General features: G+C 35.0%; 2 protein-coding genes, 3 non-coding genes and 1 pseudogene across 5 annotated transcripts; 1 reads left to right on the forward strand and 5 right to left on the reverse strand.

Annotated features, from left to right (window-relative positions):
* Positions 1–5,117: 5,117 nt before the first annotated feature.
* LOC106390380 (oxygen-evolving enhancer protein 1-1, chloroplastic) lies at positions 5,118–6,846 on the reverse strand. The gene is made up of 3 exons (XM_013830831.3): positions 6,402–6,846; positions 5,737–6,030; positions 5,118–5,650 (listed from the first exon to the last, which is right to left on the reverse strand). The coding sequence occupies exons 1-3, from the start codon at positions 6,642–6,644 to the stop codon at positions 5,189–5,191; spliced, it is 999 nt and encodes a 332-aa protein (XP_013686285.1). The 5' UTR covers positions 6,645–6,846; the 3' UTR covers positions 5,118–5,188.
* Positions 6,847–9,225: 2,379 nt separating this feature from the next.
* LOC125590977 lies at positions 9,226–9,297 on the reverse strand. Its single transcript, XR_007326972.1, has one exon. It is a non-coding gene; the product is annotated as a small nucleolar RNA Z105 (small nucleolar RNA).
* Positions 9,298–9,363: 66 nt separating this feature from the next.
* On the reverse strand, positions 9,364–9,451 carry LOC125591041. The gene has a single exon (XR_007327028.1). It is a non-coding gene; the product is annotated as a small nucleolar RNA SNOR75 (small nucleolar RNA).
* A 52-nt stretch (positions 9,452–9,503) lies between these two features.
* Positions 9,504–9,591, reverse strand: LOC125591039. The gene has a single exon (XR_007327026.1). It is a non-coding gene; the product is annotated as a small nucleolar RNA SNOR75 (small nucleolar RNA).
* A 1,212-nt stretch (positions 9,592–10,803) lies between these two features.
* LOC106390381 (BTB/POZ domain-containing protein At5g66560) lies at positions 10,804–13,663 on the reverse strand. The gene is made up of 4 exons (XM_013830832.3): positions 13,268–13,663; positions 13,098–13,167; positions 11,694–13,013; positions 10,804–11,543 (listed from the first exon to the last, which is right to left on the reverse strand). Exons 1-4 carry the CDS (start codon positions 13,306–13,308, stop codon positions 10,974–10,976), a joined length of 2,001 nt encoding a protein of 666 aa, XP_013686286.2. The 5' UTR covers positions 13,309–13,663; the 3' UTR covers positions 10,804–10,973.
* Positions 13,664–18,067: 4,404 nt separating this feature from the next.
* On the forward strand, positions 18,068–22,784 carry LOC106394590 (annotated as a pseudogene).
* The last annotated feature ends 773 nt before the right edge of the window (positions 22,785–23,557 follow it).

Below are 23,557 nucleotides of genomic sequence, written 5' to 3' on the forward strand. Positions count from 1 at the left end.
TTGTATGCATGAGTTGGTCCCTTTCTTAGATATATTATGTGCAATGTCAAGGCTACTTGTTTTGAGAGTAAACCACCCTAAAGATCATATATTTTGAACCTCTTGACTCACTTGACTAAAAGCCTTCCCTTACCCAACCAAATGACTTGGACCAACTGACCATTTGCAAGAATTCACTTGATGTCTTATGCTTATTGAATGTGAGAGTTGGTTGATTTGAATGTGTGGATGCTTGATGATGAGTATAAGGGCAAAAAGGAGTTGAGATAGGCCTAGAGAAGCTAGAGTGTAATAAGAGAGTGTGCTCATGTTGGATTAGATGTTGAATTGAGTGCTAGTTGTGTTTCTTTTGGCTAAGAGCTCCCATCTTCAAACCTCTCTCCCTATGAGTTCTAGAAATTTCACTTGTGGACAAGTAAAAGAACAAGTTTGGGGGAGTTGATATCTTGCATATTTGCATTGTTTTATCCATTCATTCATAAACATTTTCATCATATAGATTAGGATTTAGCCATGTTTAGGTTGCATTTTGCATACATGAGTCCTTATCAGGTATTGGAGTACCACATGGAGTTCTTGGAGACATTTGGGTGCATTTGGAGCTCAAAAGAGGTGATAAAGGTGATCATTGGACGAGCAGAGCGTTGGGAGCGACTTCCCGGAGCGACTACATGAAGTCGCTGTGATACCCCTCCCAGAGCGACTTGCCAGAGCGACGATCCAAGGTCGCTCGCGTTTCCATGGCGAGACGACACCCGACGAAGCCCGGAGCGACGTCCTCAGAGCGACACAGCCAGGTCGCTCGCGAGGAGACGACCCGGGAGCGACGTCTTCGGAGCGACACAGCCAGGTCGCTCGCGAAGAAACGACCCGGGAGCGACCTCTCGCAGCGACGTGTCGAGGTCGCTCCGCGTCTATTTGTTTGGGCGAATTCATGATTTCTCAAGGGCCTTTTGGTCATTTCATTATGCACGTTTTTACTTCTGAAAACCTATGTTTTTAAACATCTTTGGTAGCCATCAGGCAGACTATCTTGGATCTATTGAGAAATACACAAAAACTCTTTGGAGAAGTTCATCTCTTGGATTTTGATTGTTATGTTCTTGTGTTCTTGTTGATTTCTTATCTATTTCTCTACATGATTAATCTGAAATCCAATATGGGTTTAAGAGGAATCATGGAGATTAGTGAGTAATCCCCCTTTGAATTCATGGGTTAGGGAGATTAAGGGTGATTAGGTTAGAGCTAGGATGTTTTAGTGTAGATCATTCATATTTCCTTGCTAGCAGAGTGAACCTAATGCATCTTCTGAGTTGGCCACTCAGTTGTTGATCCTTAGGCATTTCTCACCCGAAAGGTGTTCGAGGAAATGTCCGAGACAACTCTTCCTAGCTTTTAGCATACTTCGCCAAAGACATTTGTTGTTAGAGGTGCTAAGATAGCCATTGGACTTGCTAGTTATGATTACTTTCATATTATTCAACCAAAGACATTTGATGCTTGGATTGTGTTAGTAAATGAACATTCATCTAGACATAGAGTTTGTTTAGGATTGTGTCTAAGCTTAAGGTTGATAGTTTGATTGATCGTTTGCCATCCTTAGTTCGAAACTTGATCACCCGAGGTCTAATCCCTATACCCATGAGTTCTCTTTTCCCATAGTTAAGAAAATATCATTCTGTTATTGCTTTCTAGTTTTAGTCATAGCTTAAAAACCCTTTTAAAAACTATTGGTTGCACTTAGATTAAGTGATTACTTGCATTCTCGGTGCTTTCTTATCTCTCAGAACTGGTTCGACAATCACTATACTACAACATTTGTCTTAGGAGCCTTGAAAACTCCTAACATCATTGGACAAAGGAGAAAGAGTACACACGAGCTCCTCTTATATAGTAGGAGTCTATTAGGTTAACCTAGTCGGATTAGGGTATTCGCTCCTTTCCATAAACCTATTAGGAAATATTCCAAAAATACTTGCAACTTCCATAACTCCATGAAAGTAATATTTCCAGGATCCTACCGATCGACTTCTATATCTCCATAAAAGTGACATTTCCTTTTTCTAATATGACGTTCTTGTTTTGGTTTAAGTTACTCAATCTTGTTTGATTTCTATCACCAAATTCTGATGCAGTCTGTGACATATTATCTGACGTAGCCACCGATGAATCCCAACAATTATCGATTATAATCAATTCATTGGCTATATTAATGGTTCGAAAACAAAAGGTAAAATATCGGATTGCCCTACCACTCTATTTACTTTCTGAATATAAAATAGCTCACCTTACTATTTACACAAAAGACGCGCACAATTTTTTTCCTATGTTTGTGTGAGGCTGAAATCACCCACGTCTCCACCGAAATCAAATCAGTAAATGTCTATCGTTTGTTTAGGAATTTTGATATTTTGGCGGATGTATCTTTTGATTGTTTTTACATACCTAGAGAACTTGTCCAAATAGCCAGCCATTGTTTAACGTATTATAAAAGAGTGGTTCGTCAGATCTAGTGGATACTAATCTCCCACGGTGGTGTGACATGACTTTCATATGTAAGGTAAGGCCAACAATAGTTACTACATCCTGTAGTGCGGGTATGAATTTTCAGTTTTTAATTATTTATTTTATTAAATGATGTATTTGTAAAATTCATTCATATTATATTCATTAAGTAAATTTTTTTTTGTGCATCTTAAACTATCTATTTTTTTTACGAATGTGTGATATCATATAAAAAAGTATAAAAAAATGAGTATACATAGTTAATTAGATAATTGTAAAAACATAAATTTTTTTTTCGTTTGCGATATAATATAAATAATGATCCGTCCAGTTAACAAAAATCATGATTTTTTTATGTGTAATTTTTTTATTTTGAACATTTCCTTAAAATTATATTAAATTTTACATATTTTAATTAGAATATTTTTAATATCTTTACCTTTTTATTTGAAATGCAACTCAATATTTTTTTTAAAAAATTTTAAAAATATTTTTAGAATTTGTTTGAAAAATATGAAAATTACATTTTAAATTAAAATTATCCTAAAATATGATAAGTTTTGATGTAAACGAAAATTCAAATTATGTCAAAAATAATTATATTCAATGATAATAACAATTTAAATTGATTATTTTTTAAAAAATACATTTACAAAAATATTGTTTGAAAGAAAATTCATTTCTCTTTCAAATATAAAATGAAAATATTATAATTAAATAATAAAAAATATAAATAAAAACCATAAATTTAGCAAATGACAACTGAGTTATATTATGCTAAAATTTTATTTCTAACAATTTAGCAAATGACAAATGAGTTATGAGCAAATAATACCATATAATTTTTAAAAACATAGTCATTCTTAAATATTTTTGAATAAATAAATATTTTTTAATTTAATCAACTGAAAATAATATCCGTACAATTGTGTGAGTCAAATTCTAGTTTTATTGATGCATGTTATATATTAGTGCTATATGTTTTAGGTAACATTTTAATGATGCACGTTTTTTAAAATCTCCATTATTAAAATTATGCACGTAAGGATAACTCATGAGTTTTTTTTGTTGATTAAATGACATTATGTCCAAATTTATTTAAGGATATTTCATTAAGGTAACTGAAAAAGACAAACAATAAAATAGGAAGTTTAAATTCATTTAAGCATATTTCATTAATGTAACTGAAAAGACAAGTAGTAAATTAGGTAGTTTTATTCATTTTAGGATATTTCATAAATGCAACTGAAAAAGACAAGCAAAAAAATAAAGAATTTAATTAATGAAGTAAGAACATTTTCAAATGAGTACTTCTCTTTTAATAATATAGATTACATGAGGTCAAACTAGACAATAATACAATTCTGCTTATGTCCCAATTTGAATTATATTTGTTCTTTTAATTTGTCCCAAATAACTCTTTTTTAAAACCCAACAAATACATATATGATTTTTTATTAATTTTTTTAAATGGGGGGGGGGGGGGGGGGGGGGGGGGGGGGGGGGGGGGGGGATACTGCCTTAATGTTGTTTTTGTGGATTAGTCGATTATCCTTAAGATGGAGCTTAACAATTAACATGCCTCAGAGCAGAACGATTTTAGATATAGAACATGTGATTAGATGACACGCACGCTTATAGAATCTAAGAGTATATTGAAAACTTCTTTGGCGAGCGAATGCAAAGATTTGTACTATACTTCTCTACTTATATGATCTCCGTAGGATAAAATTTTTTTTTAACGTTTGGTTAATTATGCTATTACAACGATGAAAAATATTATATAGACGATTCTATGGCCGACAATTTTACCATCATACGAGAATGCACGTCTGACTGCATCACTCTGAGCCGCGCTATGAGATCCATGTTCGATGATACGCCATACACCATGCTGAAGACCTCTCGTAACTTTTTCTCCATAATCTGCATAATTACGTTTTCTGGAGTTTGAACCCTAGACCTTCTAATGTAGAAGCATTAATGAACCCTTAATCAAACCACTGGATCGAGGGGGATTCCACCTGTAGGATAAAATTAAACAAGAAAATTAAATAATTTCATTAATTATATACTAATTCCAGAGGTTTAAAACTTAAGAAAGATCATCTGACTGTTATGTGCTGTCCCACGCCAATGTAACTGTTTGTGTTTTTTCATGTCACGAGATTTAAGAACAAGCACAGACCAATATGTTTTATTTATAAGGTAAAACAGTGTTTTGTTTTTAATATTTCACACCCATGCACATTAAATACTACAGGGTAAGGTCCATAAGGGGCAAGGTGATTATACTAAATTACTTAATACTATTTCCACTTGCTGCTCGCCAGTCTATTTAACTAGTTTCATACTTTCATATAACTATCAACTACACAAACCAACTATTTCAGTCATTTGTACATTCCTCGATTATCGAAGTGATTTTAATTTAAAACCTCTAATTCACAAAGCCCATCATGTTTGGGACTGATAGCATGTTTTGAGGCCCAAACATTCTATGTATACACACAGCAGATCAGCTGCACATGTTATTTTTTTTATCAATAGACCAAAAGATCAAAGTTGGTATTTTGCATGTGCATTTGTTTTTATAAGAGGGGAAAAGGGAGGAAGCATGAAAAGATGTTCTCATATATGAAATACAATGAGCAGAAGAAGATGTTTAGATATGATAACATAATCATTCAAGTTGACCATACCACACCCCTTGGATCTTCACATCCTTTGGTACCTTGGCACCCAAGTCAGTATCCGACGGCTGAAGACTCTCGAACACTCCGATCACTTCTCCTGTCTCCGGTTTGCTCTTGGTCACTTTTAGAGTGATCTCTCCAACCGAAGCTGCCGTGTTCTTCACGTTCTCCTTCGAAAGCTCCTCTTCGTCTCCTCTGCCTCCAGCTGGCAATGCAACGGCGTTGTCATATCCTGTGGATCCACCACGACCCTTTGGGTCCAAGAAGGACGAGCCACGGTACGAAGGGACCAAGAATTTGCCAGTGAAGTTGTCTGGTTTGCCTGAGGCGTCAAGCTGCTTGACTGTGAAGAGGAATGGCACACGCTCGCCTCCTGGAAGCTGGACAGTGACTGCAGCGTAGTCGATTCCGTCTTCTTCCTTGAAGTTCACGCTTCCGTCTGAAGAAACCTGATAAAAAAAAGAATCTATGAATCACAAACCCTAATCTAAACCAAAAGAAGCCTGTTTCTTGCGGTGGAAGTAAAAATAAAAACCTCGAAGGGGCCTTCGATTTCGTCAAGGGTGTAGGTGAGACGGGTCATGAGCTTGGTGTTCTGAAACTCAGGAGGAGCGTTCTTGCTAACACTCTCGGCCTTGACGGTGAAGGAAGTAGGCTCGAAGCAGAACTTCTTGCCAGCGTACTTACCGGGTTTGAAGGAGAAAGTCTCAGAGCCACCGTCAATAGTTGGACACTGGTTGGCAGTTCCAGTTCCTTTGACTTCCATGTATGTCTTGCTCTGTATCTCGTCATAAGTGAGTCTCTTCGGAGCTCCCTCTGCACTTGCTCCCTTTCATTACACACCAAAAAGATACAACTTCAGCTAATGAAAAAAACTGATAGCAATAAGATTCTAAAATTTCTTAAAATCGTACCATTACCAAATTAGGTGTGAGCATTTACAAGTTGTTAGTTACTGGTGATTGCATCTACATGAATTCGTTTAGTCAGTGTTCAGTGTGACGATTTTTTTTATTAAATATTTTTTTTTGCAATGTGACAATTTTCACAAACATTTTTTTTGTATGGAACATTTTATGACACACACAAAACTCCTAATTCTATTGTATATGTGTTTTAGTTATTTCATTCTGTTTCTTGCTCAATCTGTTCCCTAAGAAACTTTTATCTATGAACAGGCGATGAAAGAAAGTTAGTTACCGAGACGACGAGAGCAGAGGTTGCAAGAGCGAATCCGGCGATTTTAACAGCGTCGGAGCATTTTCCGGCGAAGTCTTTGATGTCAGATTGGTAGGAACAAGTGAGGCGTGCAGAAGAAGACTCTAGGCCGAATGATTTGCCGACGGTCTGAGTCGAACGGAGGTGAGCACTGCCGCGAGAAGGAGCGGCGGAGATTTTGGCAGACAGGAGGAATGTGGCGGCGGATTGGAGAGAGGCTGCCATGGCCACAATATCTCTATCAAAGATGGTTAATGGTTTTTCCTGATCCCAAGCAGAGAGGAAGAAGACTAAAGAGTAACAATCGTAGGAGAGAGAGATAAGATTGGGATAAGGCGATGATTTTCATTGGTTTGTTTTGTCTGACTGGTTTTTCTTATTGCCACGTGTCTGAATCTTACGTGGTGATATGGATACTGTCTCACCCAGGGATGCTGACATGCATATGACATCCGACAAATAATGTAAAAAAACAATTGAATTATTGGCCCATGCAGGTTTCGAACCTGCGACACCAACTGAGTTAATGGGCCTTATTTAATAATACCAATCGCTGAGTTTAATCGTTATAACTTACTAGCTTAGAGATTGATGTCTCCTCGTATGGTTTCGTGCTTAATTTTTTTTTTTAATAATTTGAATAGGTTCTACGTCCATTTAATATAATATATAAATCAGTTGCGAAGAAAAAAAATGTTAAAACTGATGTTTTCTTCCACGTTTGTTCTTTAGTAAGATTAACTAACAAAATATACTAATCTACCATTATTCAAATAAAAACAATTTAACTAAACATCTATTAATCTTTTTTTTTTTGATAAAAGGATTAAAAAGTGATTTAATGTTAAAACATACATTGAAAATGTAGAATAACACTTTTTGAAACAAAATAGAAAAGCTAAAATGACATTACTTATGAAAAATAGGTAGTATTAGTATTGTGTCCATGCTATGCATGAGAATATTTTTGTTCATAAATAAAATCAAATTTAGTTAGGACTAATTTACCAAATAACCAAAAATAATAATTAAATTGTAGCTAAAAATTGTATGTATTATTTAACTCTGATTTATATGCATGTTTATATATAATTATAAACACACTTATCATTATTAACCACACACTATATAAAATGAAGTTAGATTTGTTTATAGATTTTATACATTAATCTTGATTAGCTTGTTTGATATAAATATTAGTTTGAATCTTTCTTGTTTAATTTTTTAAATATTTTTTGCTTTCAATAATTTTCTAATCTTTGACTTGCAATTTACGTTTCTTTGGCTTACTGCATTTAGTAATTCATTAAGTATCTCCATTTACAAACAAAACTAATATTCTAAATCTAATGAAAACAATAAAACAGCATGTCACAGAGAGTAGGTGATCTCTATCGCTTAATGCATGCTACTATGCTTTTTAAATCTATATGACATAAATGATCAGCTCACAGCAGACATAACTAAGCAACGAAAGCAGAGCAAATATTTCTATTGACATGCTAATTTGAAAACATGGTAAAAAATCATACGTATAAATGGATAGTCACACATTATAGTGAAAAACACACTAACAAAACAAAGAGAAGTATTATAGGAGATAGCAAATACCTAGTATTTTGATACTAAAGAAATTCAATCTTTAGCTGTTCAAAGGAGATAACACGAGGAAAAAGCAAGCCTCGTAGACCGATTCTATCTCTCTCAGTCAAAGAAAAACATGTGTACTGTGCAAACAGAAACTCCACATAGACAGCAAAATGAGAAGAAAAAAAAGTTTAGTTAATCAAAAAGCATCAAGCAGAGCATAATCAGTCACCTCGCTGATTTATTCAAGAGTTGTAAAATTTATAGTGTTATAAAAACACTTCCCTAAAGTTAAACCTTGAGCATTATGATTTTGAGTTCAAGCAAACGAAATTGATCGAAAGATTATAATAGGAAAACCTTGTTAAACCATGGATCATGAAAGGAAGCAGTATCAGTCTTGGAGAAGCCAGCAATGGTACTCCACATCATGGGTCTCGAAAACCACTTCCAAAATCCGACCAACTCAAACCACACAATACATAATTGCAACCCGCATTTCAGTGATATGACACAAAACTGAAAGGGAAATTTTATGTTTTGATCTCTTCTTCTTCTGCTCCTAAAGAAGTAGCATATGACTCTCATATTTTGTTTTAATCGAATGGGAGTTGCTCAGTTGCTGTGCTGATTGCTCATCGAATATTTATAGAAGTATGAAAAATAAAGGAACATTGATCAAGAAGATCATGGGTAATGTCAGTGTAGTGAGTTTCTAGAGAAACCGTATACGGTTGCTTTTTCTTTTTCTAAACTATTATTTGTTTTAACTAATTTATTTTAAATTTTGAAAATATGAATGACATTTGAAATTTTAATTGGTAGAATGACTTGTGCTTTACTATATAAGAGATGAATCAAGACTTTTTTTTTATGAGTTCTTAAATACTTATTACTCAATTGTTTAGGATTCGAATCAGCTGTTTTAGTTCATTGCCCTAATTTCTCGCAAAAACATTCAGATTTTTCTAGGTACAGGTTTAATAGTCAGAACGAAGTGGGATTTAATAGTTAAGCAGTTGGCAAGTTGTACAAAGTGCTGTAATGCTGTTCTTGTTTACTGATTGGTAACGCACCTTCGTCATTGTCGTTGGGTTATGAGTTAAGCTTGGGTAACGCGAAAGCAGAGTCCACTTAGTCTTTGCCTACGAGACTTAATTTGACTCGAGAGTATCTATTGTCTAGAAACTAAGGAGCATAGAGTTAGACAAATAGGCACTCAGAATGAGTAGGAGGTTTTGATTCATCATATAATGAATCAGATGACAATAAACAATCCTCATCATGCCTTTCCTCTTCTTCTAATCAAAAATTTTAGTGTAGAACAAAACTAACATAAACAGAGTAAAAATAGGATTCCATTCAGACAAATGCCTCGATTGTCCCCACGATTTAAAGAATGGATTGATCGGACTCGTCATCTATTGTGTTGTTCATCACCGAGAAACCCATATTTACTTGTTCGTCTCAAATTAATAACAGGAAAAAGAAAAGTCATCCTCTCAGACAAATGCCTCGATTGTCCACATGATTTTTATGAATGGATTCATCGGACTCGTCATCTATTGTTTCTTCATCACAGAGATTTTTTTTTTCGTTTTACCAATAAATAAATCAAATCATTTACTTAAAAACCGATTTGAACAACGAACAGTATGCCTATCTAAAAATATTTACTGCTGGAGTATTGCTGCTTAGAATAACAAATAAAGGAGGAAAGAGCTATCTATGTTTACGATGAAATTTGCAGAGTCTATCTAATGTATAATTGGATTTTTGAATTCAGACGGTAGCCAGCTAATTTATAGCTGGATGGAAATAGGATTAGGGTTTTAGGTAGCCTGCTCCATAAAACGACATGAAGTCTTACTATTAACTCTGAACAGCGAGTAGTGTTCTTTCCCCCTTTCCTTACGCCAAAACGGCGCAACATTCGATGCGTATATACGTGAAACGGGAGCCATTAAAAATGAAACAATCCCACTTCTCACCGCCAGCTCCTCAAAAATAATCAATGATTACGGCCCAGCTTGTAATACATCAGAGAATGGCCCAGATTATGATACGATAACGTGGGTCCAACGTTCAAACACACAGTTGCGGACGCGGAAGTCTGCGGATGCGGTTCGAAGCATATTTTGTACGATTTACACAACTTTTAAAAATTATTGTGTTTGCATAATATTTGTAACTGGTTGATTATGAGATATTGCAGCAGTTTAATAATAAATGACCAATATTAAGATATTATAACATTATAAAAATATAAAAAACATACTATTATGATAAAATATAATGATTATTAATATAATATGATTTATAATAATATTATGTTTATTTATAATATTGTTTTGAATTCAAATTAATCTATATACATTTTATATTTTAAAATTTAAATTTAAAATTTAAAAAATAATTATTTTTAAAAATAATTTTATATTTATTTATCCACCTGCAACCGCCAGTAACCGAAAACGCTAGTTGGAACCAGCTTTTGATTTTGAGAGGTTCAAAGCGGTTTAAAACGATTTGTAGTGGTTTGTATGATTGTTTCAAAATGCTGTCAACCGCTATCAATCACAAAATCTACGTTTTCGGGTGGTAGGAGGGAGGGAAACCAATCAGGCTTAATTTGAGTTGGAGCAAAAAAAAACGTGTTAATCTGCTTGAATATCATATTTGAAGGCATAATCCAATACGTTAAATATCACTTTTGTTGTAACTCGTATGATTGATTGTATTTGTATCTATGAAACACTAATTATCAATGGGCTTTGGGCTCTACGTTTACTGTGGATTTGCTAATTCAGATACGTTTATTTTGGTTATACAAAACAAAACTCAGAACGTTTCACATTCGTATAGAACATAGCAAGACATCTGCACGGATTAAATTAAAAAAACAATCCAAGAATCATCATCATCATCACGATATGCTTTCCTGATTCTGTACTAGAAATTCATCGATCAAACCCGTCGGGATCTGTGATCCACCACTGTTGCCTCTTGCGAATCGCAGACCTGCGTCTTGAATTTGCATCCGAACTTTTTCGTGATGGACCAACTTCTCGGCCGATCTGTAGCCGTCGTCGCCGGCGAACCTACTTTATCGATCTTGGCGATCACTTTCTTCATGTTCGAGCACTCTCTCTCTAGCCGGTGAACGCGCGTCCTCATCGTATCCATATCCAATCGAAGCACCTGATTCTCTCTCACCGTCTTCTTCCATTTCCCAGCGTCCACCTCTTCTCCTCCCCTCGTTTCGTTGCCGTTGACCACCTCCGCTATCGTTAGATTCCTTGTTGCTGACGGTCTCGGCTCCGTTGACTGAGACGGAGACGGCGATTGAGCCGCGAGTAGCGTACCGGCGATCGCCTGGCGGAGCTGCAACTGCTCGAAGAAGAGGACTTGCACGACGGTTCGTAGTGGAAGTCGCTCGTTCTGCGCGGCGTGTGTGCACGCTTCTAACGTGAGTTTTTGACAATCCATCACGCCGCATATCTTCTCCTTCTCTTCTTCCGATACCCATGGATGCGCCTACCATTGATATTTAAAAAAAAAAATTCAAAAGAAGTCAGATCCAATTATCCGATCCCTCGAATTTTATTGGCTATTAGATTTATTGGAGTTGGTTAACAACCGGTTATCATCAAATAACCGGTTGTTAACCAACTCCAATAAGATTACCTTGAGATATACGTCGACAGCTCTGTAGAGTCCATCGTCGTAGAGTCGAGCTTGATCCGGGAGCGAGATGGCTAGGTTGTAGAATTTTTCCGATTTGAGATTGGCGTCCGACGCGATCTCCGCGAGGAATCCGTCGATTAATTTCCCGACTAGCATCAGCGACGGAGACCGTCCGTCAGCTTCGACTAGAGCGGTGCTCGATCGTTCCTCCAAGGAGTCGAGAAAGTGGCTAAGGATCCTCTCCACCAAATCGACGTCGTATAGCGTCTCGTTGAGGTAGGAATAGCTAGGGACGAGCAAATCGTCGAGCGAGGCTCGCTCTAGCTGCGATCCGATCTTCCTCTCCAGTAGATCGCGGCAAGTCTCCGACGCGTTGAGGATGATGGCCGTTCGTAATAGCCCGAAGAGGAACCTCGTCGTTGCGGAGATGGAGCTCTTATCTAACGGAAGATTAGAGGTTATCGTCTCGAGTATTTCTCTCTGTTCGTTCTCAGAAGCTGCGGTTGAAGAGGACGACGGTTTTCGGTTAGATCGCAAGATTCCTGGAATATGCTTCTTAGCGTAACAAATCAAACAGCTCTCAATGACGTCTGAGCTCAGATCTTCCGATCTCATTGAGAGGATCACCGTTCTGAAGATGGGAAGGCTCAGCTGCGCCAGATCTTCAAACCAAAGCTCCGTATTCGTATTATCCCTATTCTGTTTCTTAGCAGATTTCGACGCGCCACCGGGAATAAGCGAAAGATCAGGGCCGCCGCCGCCGTCGTTTACGGGCCAACCGAAGAGTGAAAGATCGACTGAGGAAGCTCTGGAGACGATGGACTCTATGCACTGTTCCGTTATACCAAGCGATTCTGCTGAAGGCGACACTGACTCGCAAGCTTGCAGCGCCTTGATGGATTCTCGCAAGCTCTTGTAGACGGAATGCGAAAGAAACCTCTCAGTCTTCGAAATAAGGTTATCCGGCGAATACTCTTCCGTCATTTCGAGATGCTCGGCCGCGCAGCGAAGCGGAACGGCAGAGGAGGCGGAGAGGTCGATCTTGACGCCGTAGCAGAACTTTGCCACCATCTCGAAGCTCTCTGAGCTCCCGGGAAAGTCTTCAAGCTTTATGTGAGGAAAACCGTTTTCTTCAATCTCCTGCTCGTCTTCTTCTTCTTTTTCTTCATCCTCGATTTCATGGCCTTTTCCCTTCTTATCGCTCTCTGCTACTACTAGAGTTAGCGCCGTGGAGGTTTGGGGATTTACAGAAGAAAATGATCTAGTCTCCTGCTCTGTAATCAACCTGTGAAGTTTCCTGCTCTTTGACATGAGAGGAAACTGGAGGACACAACAAAATTTGAGGAAAAAGAATAAAAAAACTAAGAAAATGAAATACAGAATCTGAGGCGTTTATGGACACACCTTATGGAGATGAAACGTCATATCATCAACTTCGATTTCAATGTCGCTAGGTAATCCAGTCGTGCAGAACCTTCATCAACGAGAAGAAAACAAAATGTTAAAAGGATAAATTTCTGCATTTTCAACAAACGTTATCGTAATTAATTAAAAACAGTGTTAGCTCTCATCACCATGCTTGGCCCTTGGAGGTAGACTTCTCTGACGACGCCATTATAGACCACACTGGTGAAGAAAGCTCTGAAAAGAACAATCACAGAAGAAACCAAAACCTCTCTCTTTCTAAAGAGAATGTGGAGAGAAAAAGAGAGAGGAAAGAGGAAGGAATTGGAATCCTAAATGATGAGAAAGAGACTGATTAAAAAACAATTATTCGTATATCGAAAAAGGAGATCTCGTTTTTGATCCATCTTTCCTCCCTTTAATTCGTTCTTTTTATAAATTAATCTTCTAGTTGGAGAACAGCAAGAATCTCAACTACTCTCTCAAGACGACACATTTTCAGATAAATTTCGCTTTGGGACAAGCAAAATCCCACTCATTTGTTAATCATGTATTCTAATTAACTACAAACGCTGCCATTTTATGCTTTCCAGTGTTTTTTCTTACTTTTTTGAAATGCATTACTCCATTGATATTTTATAATTTAAGTGAATTGTTAAAAAAAAAAAAAAAAAATCAAGGACCAAAGTGGTTTAGTTAAACAAATTAAATGGCAGACATATATATGGACGGTTTTTTTATATATTACTACTAGTTAATATGAAAATAATGTTTCACCTAATTCTGAAAAATGGGGTTTTTGACGTTTAGGAATCCCATGTGGAATGCAAGGGAGACAGACATTAATTGTTTTCTTTTGTTATGATATTTTGATAGAAAAATTACATTTATTGCAAAATTTACAGATGTAAAGGAGGAGAGAAAAAGAAAAGGTATGTGCAGCTTTCAATGCATTGTTCATCCATCCACACACAGTTTTAAACCAACCAACCAAACAATAAAAACTATATCGACCTTTGAACAAAAATAAAAAATAAAAACTATATCGACCTTTTGAAAATTTGAAATGTGGAAACAAACATTAGGGTGCTCATGTTTATTATTTGTTCGTAGACCCCTTGTTTGAATTTATTGATGCAGACATATCTCTTTTTTTTTTTTTTTTAACCGAGGGTCCCAGGCCGGGACCCAGACATCCCTCGAAGCCCGTAGCAGCCACGTCATTTCCACCCCAGAAGTAGCAGGGTGGGCCCGGGTGGCCCGGCCTAGGGGTTAATCTGAGGGGGAGGTTCGAACTCGCGGCCCTTAGGACCATTACGAGCCGCCTCACGCCACTCGACCACCAACGTCGGCTTACAGACATATCTCTTTCATATTGTTAAACGCTACATGTTCATTTACAAGTTACAACTCCTAGGAGTACGTACAACTCCTACGAGTACGTACAAGTTTTTTTTTTGCTCAGGTTTATGATTCTATTGTTGGGTCGTTTACTCAAAATGTAAAACATATACATTAGGTAACTCAGAGCATAATTATCGCTGAAACCGGTCGTACAGTTTCTTAGGAAATTCTTTTTGTTTTTTGTTTTTTCTTTTTTGTCTGAAAAAAAAAAAAAATCAAAAATGAACCGATCGCGAGCCGTCAAGTGTCAGTGGGACCAGCGAATAGTGCAAGAAACATTCCAAAATCGATCCTTATTTCATAACTTCTGTAACCGATTCTTATGGTTTTGTGAGGTCCATGCAGTAAATTTTTTTTAGAACCCCACTAAGATTCCGCGGTAATGGCTATAAAATTTTTTTTAGAGGCTATTCATGTTTCCATCTTCTTGCTAATTATTTACAGAGCAAGCTCAAATGGTGATATATGTAATGGCTATAGTACAGTTTTTACTAACATGTGAATATATGTATTCATGGTCCTTTCCGCATGGATGCAGTTTCTTCAAATTCATCGAGTCATTGTACGTGGCACAAGAAAAAATAAAAGAAGCAATCAAAGTAAGAGTAGACTACCCCAAAAAAAACTAGAAAGTCACTCAATGATTTTCTTACTTCCTTTATTTGTGATCTCACGTGTTAGGAGAAATAAACACCTGATGGAAAAAAGTTTAGAAGACGAAATGATGGTTTCATACGGACAAAAATCTGATATAGACCAAATGCCTTCAAAAAAATCTACAACTTCCTAAATTAATCTACATGGACCAAGGGCTGTGTAAATAACAATTTTGTCATTAATTATAGCTCACCCTTAGCCATCAGATTTTATCTTTATATTTTAATCTTGGCCACTGAATTTACAATTATATTTCCTTTTTTTTTTTTTTTTTTTAATTTCAACCACATTAACAATTCACAGCCACACAATCTTCCTTATCTAATTCTTTCATTCGACCGAGTATAACTAATATAACTCGTACAACTAAACATGTTAAAAATTGTATAACTGGTATAACTCGTATATAAATATTATAATTTATATATAATATGTAGCTACTAGACACGACTAATAAATCTTGTTTTACATATAAAATAGAGAAGCAAATATCCTAATTGGTATATAATGACAAAATTTCATCTATTTTATTTAACTTTTTTTTCAAATTGTTGTTAAATTACTACATTATACTCCTAATTTTATATTATATACTATATATTTTTAAGGTATGTTAACTACATTAGTCATATTATTCGAACATATTTTTACAAACCTATAATGTAAAATATTGGTACAACCCCTAAAACTAGACATATACACAATTGATATAATTTTTTATTATATATTAGACGAGTATTACTGGTACAACTGGTACAACTTTGACATTTTAGAAATTAACAAAACCAATTTGGTATTCCACATGAGAAAAACAATCAAATATCCTAATTGGTATGTACTCAGAACGTTTCTCTTAATTTATCATCATTGTCGTCCTGGATGATCTATGGTGGATAACTGACGCATAACTAAATTGTCCTCCTTTGATTCTGTATCTAGAGCACCATCACTTTGCCAAGCTTTTGGACCTATGTATATGTGGAATAAGTTGTTTCTTCCTTGGAAATATATCATTTTAGCAAAAAAAAAAAACTATATGATATATCAGTTTCAACCTTTGTACACCATTTGTTGAAGAAAAAACCCACGTGATGGATATATAATATATTGCATGTGTATCAGAACAACATATAACAAAATTTGGTATATGGCCGGTGGATAATTGACCCATGACTAAATTGTGATAGATACATCACCATCGGCTTGGCAAGCTTTTAAGACTACATGTGATTTTTAAGTTTTTTCTTAGTTTTTTTGTACGCCATTTTGTTGAAGAAAAGTCTCATGTGATGGACATATTCGAAAAAAATAAAACCTTGTGAATTGAGAAACCTTACAAAAGAGAAGGATTACATTTTTTTAACTAAAGAATGTTTTTATAATAGTATATGAATTTAAAAACTTCAAATATGAAATTTTAATTACTCCAAAACCAACGTCATGAATAGTGAATTTCATAGTTGAAGTTCTAGGGTACAAATTTCATGTTTATTACAAAAACATCAAATTTTAAGTCTTTGCAATTATATGTCTTTTAAATAATCTTATTACCTTTTATAGTTATGATTTTAGTGTTTTATAATTTTAATCTTATACAACATAAAAAATATATTAATAAAAATAAAGTTAATTATTATAAAAAAAAATTACAATACAATTAATACAAAATACACAAAATCGAAAATACAAAAAAACTCATGAAAATATAAACACTCGTTTGATTCCGGATATAGACACTCATTTGTTGATCATTGTGCCTGATAATTTGTTTAGACATTAGTAGATATTGATGAAATTATTTAACTGACATATGTAACCGAATTATTTTAAATATAAATATATATACCACCATATTTTCGAATTAGAGTGTTACGTCGTAATCTTTAATCTAAAATGACATGCCCAAATTATGAAAAACTCGTCTGATCTAGAGCACCATTGGCTTGGCAAGCTTTTGGAACTATATGTGAAAAGTTCCCTTCTTTGTTGTAATGATACGATATATCAATTTCAACCTTTGTACACCTTTTTATCGAAGAAAAAACATTCGAAAAGAATAAAACCTACTGATGAGAACCCGTTACAAAATAGAAGGGATACTTCTCAAAAAAATAAAATAAACTTGAAGAAGATTTGGTTGAACAATGTACCTGGTAAATGGGTTAAGACTGTTGTAGTTGTCGAGGGAGAGGAGCCGATGCTCATGATTTTTTTTTTTCTCATCAGAAGTTACAGAAATTTAATTTACAAAAAAAGAAAGTTACAGAAATTTATAAAAAAGGCAACCTATCAATTTTTCGAACTTCAGATATGCTTCTTTTCAAGGTTGGATTTTTTGATGTTTTAGCTATATATAATTCGGTTGACAATGTAAAATGTTAAACAATGGAAATGATTGTGTTATATTGGATTTTCAATGGAAACAGAAATTACTAATGATTGTGTTAATTCGGTTGACAATGGAAATTATGGTAAACATGACAATGGGACTGACCTCAATGGCCCATCAGAGCACAAAGCCATCATGTTCGGCTCAGATGATCCAAAGGAGAGACACGACAAAACAGAGCAACGGCTCTGTATACGGAAAGGAGGAGCTCAAATGCTACAACAGATTTGACAACAACTACAATGGTGCTGCAACAATGACAAACGCTCAAGCTTTCTCGTCCCTTCAAGTAGCAGATCAGAATGGAAAAGAATGGTTCCCGGACTCAGGTGCTTCAGCTCATGTCACTGCATCCACCACAAACCTTCAAGCTGCAGAAACGTACAATGGGAACGATACTGTAATGGTGGCTGATGGAACTTACCTCCTCATCACTCACATGGGCTCTGTCACACTCTCTAACACGTCAGGTAAAATCTATCTTAATGACGTGCTTGTATGTCCTGAGATTCAGAAATCCCTGCTGTCAGTCTCCAAATTATGCGATGATTATCCTTGTGGTGTCTATTTTGATGCTTCTAAAGTGTGTGTGATTGACTTGGAAACTCAGAGAGTAGTGTCAAAGGGACCACGTCGTAATGGGTTGTACGTGTTGGAGAATCAAGAAGTAGTAGCCCTCTATTCAAGTCGACAGTGTGCAGCTGATGCAGAAGGTCTGGCACCAGACTTGGACACGCAACTTCTAACCAGATTCACATGTTAAAATAAACGGAATGAAATGCATTTTTTGTCAACTAGTGATATCATGGATTCGCACGTTAACCAATTCATTAAACGGGGCCATTGTTATTGTCTACTATCCTAAAAGCCAAAGATGGACCAGAAATTGTTTCTATGGTGGAACTTTTAACCTTGCCTAAATCGTGAACAAACACCTTCATGTAATGGTTGTTTCGAGTTTCTTATATAAATGTATAGAGCGCTCCCTCATTTTGGTATAGCCTTCTGAAACACAGGTGCTTGCTAACGTAAACATGAGCATGGAGAGTGAAGTCCACCGCCCGCTAGCTGATTATTCAGCCAACATCTGGGAAGATCTCTCAACTTATTTCTCAAAGTCTGAGCTTGTACGTATATTCTTTCATATTAATTGTTCAATTCAATCATTATATTTGACATCCTTAGCATATTGTGGAAACATTTTCTCATGATATTACTCCATTTCCGTATAGGGAAGTACTGAGACGCTAAAAGAAAAGCATAGTACTCTAAAGGAGGCTGTGAAGGAATCGTTTATGGCTTCAAAAGTGAATCCGACAAATAACATCAAGTTCATCGACTCTCTATGTCGCCTTGGTGTCTCGTATCACTTTGAGATAGACATTGTAGAGCAGTTGGGAAATTTATTTGACAGTCTTGATTTTGATTGGTTGATACGGCGTGATGAATGCAATTTGTACACTGTTGGGTTGCTTTTCCAAGTTTTCAGGCAGTTCGGATTCAAACTTTCCGCTGGTAATTATTTTTATTTTTATATTATTTTCATATAAATATATATGGCAAATATGTAAAATAACTAAACTACCATACAGACCGTAATCTCTTACCCTTATCCCATACTCTAAATAATAAATCAAAAACCTTAATCACCACACGGATTTTTGCTTTATCTTTTATATACATATATATATCACTACAAGAAAACAGGCGGATCCCGAGGGAAAATATCGTCGGGAATCTGTAGGGAATCAACTTTCCGCTGGTAATTATTTTCATTTTTATATTACCGACGGGCTTGTCGTCATCGTCAGAAACCCCTCGGTATTTTCCGACAAATTTTGGGCCGTCGATTTTTGGTCGGGAAATATCAATGGAATCCCGACGAGTTCTCGGGAAATGTATTCCGACCAATATATGTCGGTTTTCCCTCAGTAAATACCGACCGATTTATTTCCGTGAGGAATTCCATCGGGAACCTCCTTGTTTTCTTGTAGTGTATATATTTGTTATACGTAGAAAGCTTTAAATTATTATTTGTATTGAATGTTAATTTGTTTTTTTTATAAATATAATGTAATATTTCATTTTAACAATTAAATCGGCTGCATATATATGCTAATATATCATATTAATTATTAAAAATGCAAGCGCAAAATATGAAAAATACTTTGTGAATTAGTTAAAATATATGTTCTATGAATAACTCAAGAATATTGATTAGGCTGTATTAATTCAATATGGATATTAATTTATAAATACAATTAATTATGGATAAAATTAATTAACAGTCTATTTTTTGGGAAGATTATATTAAAGATGTAGAAGAATATGGCAACTCTCCCTGCTTTAGTTTTTGTAGCATTATACGTGGAAGTCAATCTAAAATTTTGAACATATAACTACACTGAATCCGGTTTAAACGAAAATCAAACCATTAATAATCATCTTATAAATAGTTTGGTTCATCTCGTTTCATATTAAAAACTGATAATATTATTTTTAATGTGAATTGGTAGTTACAATACCCATAATAACGTGATTTTCGTTTAGAATTATAATATATGTATTTGACATCCTGCAACTAAATTGATTTTAGTATTGTTTAGATGAATATATGAGTTATGTCTAAATTCATTAATTGCAACACCAAATGAAAACGATTTATGTAAGTTAAGATCACGTTTGATGATTACTTTAAATGACAAAATATTAACTAATGTTAAAATGTAGGATTAGTTAAGTTTTCAGTGGCATAAGTTGTAAATAATTAGGAGAGTCGAGAGTTAAGTCAAAATGGTACTTTTAACTTTAATAAGATAGATTCAGTCCCAAATATAAAATAAAAATATTCTAACTTTTAGTTAATGTTGTTTAGATTTTTTTTTCCTTTGTATGTTATTTTTTAAAACAAAAAAAATGTTTAACTGATATCGTAGAGTATTTCGCATATATAAACGATGAACACTACGTCTTGGGATGATTTTCATTAACCCAAGTTAAAATTTATACGTCTCAAGATGTGTTTGAGAAGTTCAAGGGCGAGGATGGGAAGTTTGAAGAACACTTAATAGCAGATGCAAGCAGTATATTAAGCTTGTATGAAGCTTCACAATGGAACACTCATGGTGAAGATATTATGGACGAAGCTCTCGCTTTTTCAAGCTGTCATTTAAAAGAAATCTCTTTTTAGTCTATCCCCTACCCCTATCATCTGGCCGTACGCATCAAGAATGCCCTCGAGCATCCTTACCACAAAGGCATCTCGAGGATAGAAACGAGGAAATATATCTCATACTACGAGGCAGAAGAGAAGCGTGACGCAGTTTTACTTGAGTTTGCAAAGATAGATTTTAACATGCTTCAAAAGCTGCACCGCAAAGAGCTTGCTTGCGTAACAAGGTAACTATTTGAGCCGCTCAACGCGTGTAAAAGTATGTGTGAAATGAAGTTGATATTTTTTTCCCCATTACATTTCAGGTGGTACGAAGAAATGGAAATTAAATCTAAAATAACATACACAAGGCATCGGATAGCAGAGGCGTACTTGTGGTCACTTGGGGCATATTTCGAGCCTCATTATTCTCAAGCACGAGTTAAAACAGCTATTGCACTAATCCTATTCACAATTCTTGATGATACGTATGATGCGTATGGCACAATGAAGGAACTTGAGATTTTCACAGATGCAATGGAAAAGTACTCAATTTCCAAAAATAACTAAAATTATAAACCATGTACTGTAGATTTTGAATTTTCTATATGGCTATGACTCACATGATATGGTTGGCTTTAATAGGTGGCTTCCCGCTCCGCCTAACATGATACCTGAGAGCATAAAGTACGTGTACCGTATCATGGTAGATTTCTATGATAAAACTTGAAGAGGAACTTGAGAACGAAGGAAGGTCAGGCTGTGGCTTCCATCTTAAGAAATCAGTTAAGACCGCAAGAATTAATCAACCGTCAATATCATTTTGTTTCATATATATTGTCTTAAATGTTATATTTCATAATTTTGGTTTAAATGTTAAATTCATACCAGATTTTCTTGTTTATATTCAAATCTAACGAATTCTTTACAATCAGTTGAAGACAACGGCGAATGGATATATGAGAGAGGCAAAGTGGTTGAAAGAAGATTATACTGCTACATTTGACGAGTATAAAGAGAATGCGATATTGTCTTCCGGTTACTATCCCTTGATTGCCATGACATTCGCGGGAATGGGAGATGTCGCAACTGTTGATGCTTTTGAATGGTTAAGCTCAAACCCCAAAATTAGGGTAGCTTCCGAGATAATTAGTCGATTCACAGATGACATTTCTAGCTACGAGGTGAGCAATTAATATTTTATTATTCGAATTTTGTTATAAACAAACATAAATAAGCTTATAAGAAATCAACTGAAGCAAAATGAATCGAGTCAAATACATGTTTAAGGTTTGTGTATTAATTATGTGAATGATAAATTTATAAACTTTAGATTTGTATTTATACTGATCTCAAGACCAAATATTTCGTTTCTCTTTAAAAAAATATATTTACCCTAATAAAAATAATTTTCTTAGTCCCAAACAAATGTGAGTTCTTACTAGTGTACATAAATTTTAATTAAATTTCAGAATCAACGAGTTTATAAAGTCCTAACTGTATATACATCTTTATTAATTGAACACATTTGACAAATATATTATGGTTTGCAGTTTGAACAAAAAAGGGAACACGTGGCAACGGGTATTGACTGCTATATAAAGCAATTTGGTGTTTCCAAGGAACAAGCAGTGGAAGGAATAGAAACCCTTCTTTCTGATGCATGGAAGGACATGAACGAAGAGCTAATGAGGCCTCATTCATGTCCTTTCCCTCTTTTGATGCGAATTTTTAACCTATCCCGTGTCATCGATGTATTCTATCGGTACCAAGATTGTTATACCCACCCTGAGTTCCTGAAACAGCACATCGTCTTCTTGTTCATCGAAGAGATACCCATTTAAAAACATCATTGTCATTATTCCTATCTATGGAGTAATTCATCACAAACTGATGGTCAAATAAAATTCTCGACACTTAAACCGTGTCGCTCTCAACATATATACCATTTGTATTCCCTCTGTATGTGTGGTTGTAATGCTGGTAGTACATCTATTTCCATTTCTATTTCAACTTTTATTTGTATTATGTTGGTTAATCCGTTTGTATTCGAATAATTATTTGCATGAGTTGATTTCTCTTTTAATTATCAAGTGTTTTTTTAACCCAGCTGGGAATTTACGAAAAAGTTAGTTTTTAAAGTCAATGATCACCTTGAGACAAAACTAACATTAAAACTAACATTACGAAAAAGTATTTTCTGAATGTGACACAAAGCGTTTTGATGATACAAATCATAGATAAATCACGTCTATATATAATTGCAGAAGAATTATTTTCTCAATTTCTAATTTTATGAACTTTAGAAATAAGTATTAATAGATCAAAGCCAAATCCGAATATAGGTAAAAGAAGAACTTAGGTCCCTTTGGACTTTCTTCTGACTCGAAGCGTTTATTACGGTTTCATTCGATAAAGAACGAACTTTCCGCGGTTTTTACCGTAAAGTTTGATCGATGACTTATTTTAAGTTCTGGAAAAGATAAAAAATTATTACACAACTCCAAAAGTTTACATGATATACCTTATACTTTTAAGGTTTGTTAACTTGTTTGTCCACATAATTTTTGGAAAACATACATGAAATGTATTTTTACAAAATTGAAGATTTCATTGTAAACGGGCAAAGACATGAAAACATAAATAAGTGGTACCACTGAGGTAACTATATTTATTATGTGGTACAACTAATATTTTCTTTTTTACTGCCAAAGTACAACTATGCACAAAGTGGTACAACTCAAAAACTAGTACAACTATGCATAGCCGACACAACTAGAAAACTGGTACAACTACTTGTTATTTTATTTAATATTGTTTTAAATGTGCATCACATTTTAAATGTGTATCATGTTTTAA

Source organism: Brassica napus, chromosome C7 (genome assembly GCF_020379485.1).
Source record: "Brassica napus cultivar Da-Ae chromosome C7, Da-Ae, whole genome shotgun sequence".
In the NCBI taxonomy this organism is placed as follows: Eukaryota; Viridiplantae; Streptophyta; class Magnoliopsida; order Brassicales; family Brassicaceae; genus Brassica; species Brassica napus.